This window comes from Oncorhynchus clarkii, chromosome 19 (assembly GCF_045791955.1).
Source record: "Oncorhynchus clarkii lewisi isolate Uvic-CL-2024 chromosome 19, UVic_Ocla_1.0, whole genome shotgun sequence".
NCBI classification, from domain to species: Eukaryota; Metazoa; Chordata; class Actinopteri; order Salmoniformes; family Salmonidae; genus Oncorhynchus; species Oncorhynchus clarkii.
Window position 1 is genome coordinate 1,057,029 of NC_092165.1, and position 11,304 is coordinate 1,068,332.

Below are 11,304 nucleotides of genomic sequence, written 5' to 3' on the forward strand. Positions count from 1 at the left end.
AAATATGATCCTGTTCTGATACCCTCCTCTCAGAGCTGTTGGCTATATGACCCTGTTCTGGTCCATAACCTCATCATGTACCCTCCTCTCAGAGCTGTTGGCTATATGACCCTGTTCTGGTCCATAACCTCATCATGTACCCTCCTCCTCTGAGGGCTATATGACCCTGTTCTGGTCCATAACCTCATCATGTACCCTCCTCTCTGTATCTGAGAGCTGTTGGCTATATGACCCTGCTCTGGTCCATAACCTCATCATGTACCCTCCTCTCTGTATCTGAGAGCTGTTGGCTATATGACCCTGCTCTGGTCCATAACCTCATCATGTACCCTCCTCTCAGAGCTGTTGGCTATATGACCCTGTTCTGGTCCATAACCTCATCCTGTACCCTCTCTGTATCTGAGAGCTGTTGGCTATATGACCCTGCTCTGGTCCATAACCTCATCATGTACCCTCCTCTCAGAGCTGTTGGCTATATGACCCTGTTCTGGTCCATAACCTCATCATGAACCCTCCTCTCAGAGACTATTGTAGTGATGATGATAACAGCTCTCTACAGTTTAATTAACAGATATGATCCTGTTCTGGTCCATAACCTCATCATGTACCCTCCTCTCAGAGCTGTTGGCTATATGACCCTGTTCTGGTCCATAACCTCATCCTGTACCCTCCTCTCTGTATCTGAGAGCTGTTGGCTATATGACCCTGCTCTGGTCCATAACCTCATCATGTACCCTCCTCTCAGAGCTGTTGGCTATATGACCCTGTTCTGGTCCATAACCTCATCATGTACCCTCCTCTCAGAGACTATTGTAGTGATGATGATAACAGCTCTCTACAGTTTAATTAACAAATATGATCCTGTTCTGGTCCATAACCTCATCATGTACCCTCCTCTCAGAGCTGTTGGCTATATGACCCTGTTCTGGTCCATAACCTCATCATGTACCCTCCTCCTCTGAGGGCTATATGACCCTGTTCTGGTCCATAACCTCATCATGTACCCTCCTCTCTGTATCTGAGAGCTGTTGGCTATATGACCCTGTTCTGGTCCATAACCTCATCATGTACCCTCCTCTCAGAGCTGTTGGCTATATGACCCTGTTCTGGTCCATAACCTCATCATGTACCCTCCCCCTCTGAGGGCTAAATGACCCTGTTCTGGTCCATAACCTCATCATGTACCCTCCTCTCAGAGCTGTTGGCTATATGACCCTGTTCTGGTCCATAACCTCATCATGTACCCACCTCTCAGAGCTGTTGGCTATATGACCCTGTTCTGGTCCATAACCTCATCATGTACCCTCCTCCTCTGAGGGCTATATGACCCTGTTCTGGTCCATAACCTCATGTACCCTCTCAGAGCAGTTGGCTATATGACCCTGTTCTGGTCCATAACCTCATCATGTACCCTCCTCCTCTGAGGGCTATATGACCCTGCTCTGGTCCATAACCTCATCATGTACCCTCCTCCTCTGAGGGCTATATGACCCTGCTCTGGTCCATAACCTCATCATGTACCCTCCTCCTCTGAGGGCTATATGACCCTGCTCTGGTCCATAACCTCATCATGTACCCTCCTCTCAGAGCTGTTGGCTATATGACCCTGTTCTGGTCCATAACCTCATCATGTACCCTCCTCCTTTGAGGGCTATATGACCCTGCTCTGGTCCATAACCTCATCATGTACCCTCCTCCTCTGAGGGCTATATGACCCTGTTCTGGTCCATAACCTCATCATGTACCCTCCTCCTCTGAGGGCTATATGACCCTGTTCTGGTCCATAACCTCATCATGTACCCTCCTCCTCTGAGGGCTATATGACCCTGTTCTGGTCCATAACCTCATCATGTACCCTCCTCCTCTGAGGGCTATATGACCCTGCTCTGGTCCATAACCTCATCATGTACCCTCCTCCTCTGAGGGCTATATTTGTATGTATTATGGATCCCCATTAGTACCTGGTTAAATACAAAACGAAGTGGTGCAAAACCCTATGAAACTTGTTCACAGCTCAATTCAGCTGGACTCTGGTGACAAATAAAATAAACTATTCAATTCTATGTTGGTCAATAATTCAGTATTTAATGGTCAGGCTAATAACTAAATATTTGGCGTTCCCCGAACGGACATGACGAGCGAATTCAACGTTACTAAGCCACGCCCACAATGCGCTGTGATTGGACAAAGGGACTGTACTTACTTCCGTATACACAAAGCACAGATGACGTTGCAGTCCGTCCACTAGTCTCTTCCGCCTCATATCAGTTGCCCGTCCTCTGTGTCCCATGACGGCGAATAACTAATCCTCCAACACCGTCTGGCGTCATTTACTAACACATTTATTACGAACAAGATGAGTGAAGCTGTCGACACCACGACGCTGTGTCTCTTCGATGTGGACGGGACGCTGACTGCCGCCCGACAGGTAAGTAGACCAACGATAGGTCCTACGGTACTGCTACCGATAGATCCTACGGTACTGCTACCGACAGGTCCCCTTCTACAGTCCACTAACCTAACGAACAGACTGGTAAAAGAACCCAACGTTAACGTTAGTTCACACCTACCAGCATTTGTCCAATATAAACTCGTTTTCTTTACGACACGTTTGGAATAAACTGTTTCTGTTGCAAAACGGGGTAATGAATAGAACCATGTTCACTAACCCTGAATAACTCAGACAGGTCAAATGGACTGTTAGTAAACACTCCAGGCAATAGACAGAGAGAGTGCTATGGTTTAGCTATATTAGTCAGTCACCAGGTGAATGATATAGACTGTATCCGTGGTCGAGGCAGGACCGTGGTCGAGGCAGGACCGCGTCCGTGGTAGAGGCAGGACCGTGTCCTGGGTCGAGGCAGGGCCGCGTCCAGGACCGTGTGATTGACTGGTTGTTGTAGCAGTGTACTAGCGTGTATTGGTGTGTTTCAGAGGGTGACTCCCGGGATGGAGGACTTTCTGCAGAGTCTGCGGCGGCGTGTTAGAGTCGGCGTGGTGGGGGGGTCGGACTTCGTCAAGATCAAAGAACAACTGGGAGATGATGGTGAGTGTCTGTGTGGGAGTTAAGGTGTGTCTGGGAGGGAGTTAGGGTGTGTCTGGCAGGGCGTGAGGTCTGCACAACGCATCACCGGGGGCAAACTACCTGCCCTCCAGGACACCTACACCACCCGATGTCACAGGAAGGCCATAAAGATCATCAAGGACAACAACCACCCGAGCCACTGCCTGTTCACCCCGCTATCATCCAGAAGGCGAGGTCAGTACAGGTGCATCAAAGCTGGGACCGAGAGACTGAAAAACAGCTTCTATCTCAAGGCCATCAGACTGTTAAACAGCCACCACTAACATTGAGTCAACTCCAGCCACTTTAATAATGGGAATTGATGGGAAATGATGTAAAATATATCACTAGCCACTTTAACAATGCTACCTAATATAATGTTTACATACATATGAGATGAATAATGTAGGGTATATGTATATACTGTACTCTATATCATCTACTGCATCTTTATGTAATACATGTATCACTAGCCACTTTAACTATGCCACTTTGTTTACATACTCATCTCATATTTATATACTGCACTCAATACCATCTACTGTATCTTGCCTATGCCGCTCTGTACCATCACTCTACACATATATCTTTATGTACATATTCTTTATCCCCTTACACTTGTGTCTGTCTATAAGGTAGTAGAATTGTTAGCTTGATTACTTGTTGATTATTACTGCATTGTCGGAACTAGAAGCACAAGCATTTCACTACAATCGCATTAACATCTGCTAACCATGTGTATGTGACAAATAAAATTTGATTTGAGTTAAGGTGTGTCTGGGAGGGAGGGAGGGGGTTAAGGTGTGTCTGGGAGGGAGGGAGGGGGTTAAGGTGTGTCTGGGTGAGTTTGAGATAATATATTTAAAAGCAATATACCACAACCCACCCAGGGTCCTTATTGATATTATAAACTGGTTACCAACATTCATAGAACAGTAAACAAGAATGTTTTGCATCCTACCTGTGGTGTATTGTAGAGATGTAGGACTCTAGTGGTGTATTGTAGAGATGTAGGACTCTAGTGGTGTATTGTAGGACTCTAGTGGTGTATTGTAGAGATGTAGGACTCTAGTGGTGTATTGTAGAGATGTAGGACTCTAGTGGTGTATTGTAGAGATGTAGGACTCTAGTGGTGTATTGTAGAGATGTAGGACTCTAGTGGTGTACTGTAGAGATGTAGGACTCTACTGGTGTATTGTAGAGATGTAGGACTCTAGTGGTGTATTGTAGGGATGTAGGACTCTAGTGGTGTATTGTAGAGATGTAGGACTCTAGTGGTGTATTGTAGAGATGTAGGACTCTAGTGGTGTATTGTAGAGATGTAGGACTCTAGTGGTATATTGTAGAGATGTAGGACTCTAGTGGTATATTGTAGGACTCTAGTGGTGTATTGTAGGGATGAAGGACTCTAGTGGTATATTGTAGGACTCTAGTGGTGTATTGTAGGGATGTAGGACTCTAGTGGTGTATTGTAGGGATGAAGGACTCTAGTGGTGTATTGTAGGGATGAAGGACTCTAGTGGTATATTGTAGGACTCTAGTGGTGTATTGTAGGGATGTAGGACTCTAGTGGTGTATTGTAGGACTCTAGTGGTGTATTGTAGGGATGTAGGACTCTAGTGTTATATTGTAGGACTCTAGTGGTGTATTGTAGGGATGAAGGACTCTAGTGGTGTATTGTAGGGATGAAGGACTCTAGTGGTGTATTGTAGGGATGTAGTGGTGTATTGTATGGATGTAGGACTCTAGTGGTGTATTGTAGGGATGTAGGACTCTAGTGGTGTATTGTAGGGATGTGTAGAGATGTAGGACTCTAGTGGTGTATTGTAGATATGTAGGACTCTAGTGTTCCATTTGTACATGTGCATTTGCAAGACACAACAAAAAAGAAGCCAAGCATCACACAGTTCTGCTCCCTAAATTCTCTTCCCCCTGTGTCTCACTCAATTGTGTTCTGACTGGTCCCTCTACACGCGCGTGCTGAGTATAGAAATAAAAGCCTAGAATTATAGGAATAAATGCCTATAAAAACATAAATAAAAGCCTATAATTACAGGAATAAATGCCTATAAATAAATGCATATAAAAACAGAAATAAAAGACTAGAATTACAGGAATAAATGCCTATAAAAGCCTATAAATACAGAAATAAAAGCCTAGAATTACAGGAATAAATGCCGAAGAACACCGTCCCAACTGTGAAGCATGGGGGTGGCAGCGTCATGTTGTGTGGGTGCTTTGCTGTAGGAGGGACTGATGCACTTCACAAAATAGATGGCATCATGAGGATGGAAAATTAGGTGGATATATTGAAGCAATATCTCAAGACATCAGTCAGGAAGTTAAAGCTTGGGTCTTCCAAATGGACAATGACCCCGAGCACACTTCCAAAAAGGGCATCAAAGTCAAGGTACTGGAGTGGCCATCACAAAGCCCTGACCTCAACCCTCTAGGAAGCTTGTGGTCAGAACTGAAAAAGCGTGTGCGAGCAAGGAGGCCTACAAACCTGACTCAGTTACACCAGCTCTGTCAGGAGGAATGGGCCAAAATTCACTCAACTTATTGTGGGAAGCTTGTGGAAGGCTACCCGAAACATTTGACCCAAGTTAAACAATTTAAAGGCAATGCTACCAAATACTAATTGAGTGTATGTAAACTTCTGACTCACTTGAAATGTGATGAAATAAATAAAAGCTGAAATAAATAATTCTCTCTAATATTATTCTGACATTTCACAAAATAAAGTGGTGATCCTAACTGACCTAAGTAAGACAGGGAATCTTTACTAGTATTAAATATCAGGAATTGTGAAAAACTGAGGTTTTAAATATATTTGGCTAAGGTATATGTAAACTTCATTAACTGTGTTATGCAATGTTGTGTGCTGTTGGCATATAGATACATAAGCACATGGTTTTTCCAGCCTTGTGTTCTGAAAATAGTATTTTTTTTTCATTGGAGTACTAGTATAAAGAATAATGCTGTACTGCTGTCTGATATACTGTAAACACGGCTGGAATGCTGTTAAACTAGCCAGTTTACTCCACCAATCAGGCCTTTATGGTAGAGTGGCCAGACGGAAGCCACTCCTCAGTAAAAGGCCCGCTTGGAGTTTAACACAAGACACTTAAAGGACTCTGACCACGAGAAACAAGATTCTCAGGTCTGATGAATTCAAGATTGAACTCTTTGGCCTGAATGCCAAGCACCATGTCTGTAGGAAACCTGGCACCATCCCTACGGTGAAGCATGGTGGTGGCAGCATCATGGTGTGGGGATGTTTTTCAGTGGCAGGGACTGGGAGACTCGTCAGGATCAAGGGAAAGATGAACGGAGCAAAGTAGAGAGAGTTCCTTGATGAAAACCTGCTCCAGGGTGCTCAGGACCTCAGACTGGGGAGAAGGTTCACCTTCCAACAGGACAACAACCCTAAGCACACAGCCAAGACGATGCAGGAGTGGCTTCGGGACAAGTCTCTGAATGTCCTTGAGTGGCCCAGCCAGAGCCCGGACTTGAACCCCATCGAACATCACAAGTTTAGTATGAGGCTGTAACATAACAAGATGTGGAACAAGTCAAGATGTCTGAATACTTTCCGAATGTTTCAGCCATCAGCATTCAGGACCCAAACTAACCAGTTCATCATAAATATAATATATGAATATAATATATATTCTGCTCTGCAGAGTCACTGATCAACCAATAACGTTTCACTATGGAATCAAGATCATATATATTCTGCTCTGCAGAGTCACTGATCAACCAATAACGTCTCACTATGGAATCAAGATCATATATATTCTGCTCTGCAGAGTCACTGATCAACCAATAACGTCTCACTATGGAATCAAGATCATATATATTCTGCTCTGCAGAGTCACTGATCAACCAATAACGTCTCACTATGGAATCAAGATCATATATATTCTGCTCTGCAGAGTCACTGATCAACCAATAACGTCTCACTATGGAATCAAGATCATATATATTCTGCTCTGCAGAGTCACTGATCAACCAATAACGTCTCACTATGGAATCAAGATCATATATATTCTGCTCTGCAGAGTCACTGATCAACCAATAACGTCTCACTATGGAATCAAGATCATATATATTCTGCTCTGCAGAGTCACTGATCAACCAATAACGTCTCACTATGGAATCAAGATCAGCGAATCTACACTGTGTGAGAGTGAGAGAGAGAGAGAGAGAGAGAGAGAGTCAACTGATCTGTCAGGTTGTATTTAGCTGCTCTGACCTTCTCAGCTCTTCTCTGTAAAGGTCGTGACACACACACACACACACACTAAAACATCATTGATCTTTACTGCATTAATAAGTCATTCACAACGGGTGAGTTTTAGTTAGTCAATAGTTTACTATATTAAATAGTTTACCACAATACACACACACTGTGTAGTAATGTGGGCATTTGTGTGTCGTAGTGGTCGAGAAGGTGGACTATCTGTTTGCTGAAAACGGATTGGTGGCCTATCAGAATGGACAGCTGGTAGCAATACAGGTAAGACCCTGACCTCTAACCTTTGATGCTCCCATGTGGTTTATTGACCAAGATGGACACGTTGTAGTCACTGGTTGTTTCAGAGGATCCAGGGCTGTGATTGGTTGTTTCAGAGTATCCAGGCGTACATGGGGGAGGATCTTCTTCAAGACTTCATCAACTTCTGTCTCAACTACCTGGCCAAGATTACACTACCCAGGAAGAGGTACGCTCTCTCTCTCACACCATCTCTGTCTGTCTCAACTACCTGGCCTAGATTACACTACCCAGGAAGAGGTACACACTCTCTCTCTCGCACACACGCTCAACCCACCTCTGTCTGTCTGTGTCTCCTCAGGGGGACGTTTATAGAGTTCCGTAATGGAATGTTGAACGTGTCACCGGTCGGGCGGAGCTGTAGTCAGGAGGAGAGGATAGAGTTCTACCAGCTGGACCAAGTATGGAGGGATGATGTCTGTCTGTCAGTCTGTGTCGTTAGGTCACTTTGATTGACCGCTGTCTCTCAACAGAAAGAACGAATCAGAGAGAAGTTTGTTGCCGTTCTTCAAGAGGAGTTTAAAGGCAAAGGACTGACCTTCTCTATAGGTGAGTCTGACCTCTAAACCCTGACCTTGAACCCCAAGGACTTCTTTATAAGTGAGTTTGACCTCTAACCCTAAGCACTTCTCTATAGGTGAGTCTGACCTCTAATCTCCTTCTCTCCCTCCCTGCCCTCCACTCTTCCTCGCTCCAACTCTGCAGGTGGTCAGATCAGTTTTGATGTGTTCCCAGAGGGCTGGGACAAGCGTTACTGTCTGGGCCTGGTAGAGAAAGACTCCTATAAAACCATACACTTCTTTGGAGACAAAACTAAACCTGTAAGTAGCTTTATGACGACAAGCGTGTTATAGCTTTATGATGACAACCGTGTTATAGCTTTATGATGACAACCGTGTTATAGCTTTATGATGACGACAACCGTGTTATAGCTTTATGATGACAACAACCGTGTTATAGCTTTATGACGACGACAACCGTGTTATAGCTTTATAATGACAACCGTGTTATAGCTTTATGACGACGACAACCGTGTTATAGCTTTATGACGACGACAACCGTGTTATAGCTTTATGACAACAACCGTGTTATAGCTTTATGACGACAACAACCGTGTTATAGCTTTATGACGACGACAACCGTGTTATAGCTTTATGACGACGACGACCGTGTTATAGCTTTATGACGACGACGACCGTGTTATAGCTTTATGACGACGACGACCGTGTTATAGCTTTATGACGACGACAACCGTGTTATAGCTTTATGACGACAACCGTGTTATAGCTTTATGATGACAACCGTGTTATAGCTTTATGACTACGACAACCGTGTTATAGCTTTATAATGACAACCGTGTTATAGCTTTATGACGACGACAACCGTGTTATAGCTTTATGACGACGACAACCGTTATTGCTTTATGACGACGACAACCGTGTTATGGCTTTATGACGACGACAACCGTGTTATGGCTTTATGACGACAACCGTGTTATGGCTTTATGACGACAACCGTGTTATGGCTTTATGACGACGACAACCGTGTTATGGCTTTATGACGACAACCGTGTTATAGCTTTATGACGACAACCGTGTTATAGCTTTATGACGACGACAACCGTGTTATAGCTTTATGACGACGACAACCGTGTTATGGCTTTATGACGACAACCGTGTTATGGCTTTATGACGACAACCGTGTTATAGCTTTATGACGACAACCGTGTTATAGCTTTATGACGACGACAACCGTGTTATAGCTTTATGACGACGACAACCGTGTTATGGCTTTATGACGACAACCGTGTTATGGCTTTATGACGACAACCGTGTTATGGCTTTATGACGACGACAACCGTGTTATGGCTTTATGACGACGACAACCGTGTTATGGCTTTATGACGACAACCGTGTTATAGCTTTATGACGACAACCGTGTTATAGCTTTATGACGACGACAACCGTGTTATAGCTTTATGACGACGACAACCGTGTTATGGCTTTATGACGACAACCGTGTTATAGCTTTATGATGACGACAACCGTGTTATAGCTTTATGATGACGACAACCGTGTTATAGCTTTATGATGACGACAACCGTGTTATAGCTTTATGATGACGACAACCGTGTTATAGCTTTATGATGACGACAACCGTGTTATAGCTTTATGACGACAACCGTGTTATGGCTTTATGACGACGACAATCGTGTTATAGCTTTATGACGACGACAACCGTGTTATAGCTTTATGACGACGACAACCGTGTTATAGCTTTATGACGACGACAACCGTGTTATGGCTTTATGACGACAACCGTGTTATAGCTTTATGACGACAACCGTGTTATAGCTTTATGACGACAACCGTGTTATAGCTTTATGACGACAACCGTGTTATAGCTTTATGACGACAACCGTGTTATAGCTTTATGACGACAACCGTGTTATAGCTTTATGACGACAACCGTGTTATAGCTTTATGACGACAACCGTGTTATAGCTTTACGATGACAACCGTGTTATAGCTTTATGATGACGACGACAACCGTGTTATAGCTTTACGATGACAACCGTGTTATAGCTTTACGACGACCACCGTGTTATAGCTTTATGATGACGACAACCGTGTTATAGCTTTATGATGACAACCGTGTTATAGCTTTATGATGACGACGACAACCGTGTTATAGCTTTATGATGACAACCGTGTTATAGCTTTACGACGACAACCGTGTTATAGCTTTACGACGACAACCGTGTTATAGCTTTACGACGACAACCGTGTTATAGCTTTACGACGACAACCGTGTTATAGCTTTACGACGACAACCGTGTTATAGCTTTACGACGACAACCGTGTTATAGCTTTACGACGTCGACAACCGCGTTATAGCTTTACGACGTCGACAACCGCGTTATAGCTTTACGACGACGACAACCGCGTTATAGCTTTACGACGACGACAACCGCGTTATAGTTTTACGACGACAACCGTGTTATAGCTTTATGACGACGACAACCGTGTTATAGCTTTACGACAACGACGACAACCGTGTTATAGCTTTATGACGACGACAACCGTGTTATAGCTTTATGATGACAACCGTGTTATAGCTTTATGACGACGACAACCGTGTTATAGTTTTACGACAACCGTGTTATGGCTTTATGGAGGAAACTACAGTATATGATATATTAATGTTGACACTGCTTTAGGGGGGAAACGACCATGAGATCTATGCAGATCCCAGAACCATCGGACATGAAGTCACCTGCCCTGAAGATACACAACGTATCTGTCAAGACCTGTTCTTCAACTGACACACAGCAGTAATCAGATGTCTGAAGTGCCAAAGAGATGTCCTGCCCTACCATGTGATTGTTAGGGCTTTATGGAATTCATCTGGGAGTTTCCTGATGCATACAACACCGCTTTGGTGACACCCCTGTTTAGTAAACAAATGGTTTTGACCGCTGGGAACGATGGAAAATGAAGCTTCTTCCAACCGTGTCTTTCTGCACATCCACTTCCTGGAACCATGAAAAACTGCTATTGGTTCAACTAGATTGACATTGTTTGGGGTTTTAGGCTGGGTTTCTGTATATCACTTTGTTGCATCGGCTGTTGTAAAAAGGGCTTTATAAATAAATCTGATTGAAAACCCCTCCTAAAATTCA

General features: G+C 44.0%; 1 protein-coding gene across 1 annotated transcript; it reads left to right on the forward strand.

The window, feature by feature from the left end:
* The first annotated feature begins 2,208 nt into the window (after nucleotides 1–2,208).
* Nucleotides 2,209–11,304, forward strand: LOC139374566 (phosphomannomutase 2-like). The gene is made up of 8 exons (XM_071115560.1): nucleotides 2,209–2,428; nucleotides 2,935–3,046; nucleotides 7,510–7,586; nucleotides 7,700–7,791; nucleotides 7,924–8,023; nucleotides 8,096–8,171; nucleotides 8,328–8,443; nucleotides 10,843–11,304. The coding sequence occupies exons 1-8, from the start codon at nucleotides 2,357–2,359 to the stop codon at nucleotides 10,945–10,947; spliced, it is 750 nt and encodes a 249-aa protein (XP_070971661.1). The 5' UTR covers nucleotides 2,209–2,356; the 3' UTR covers nucleotides 10,948–11,304.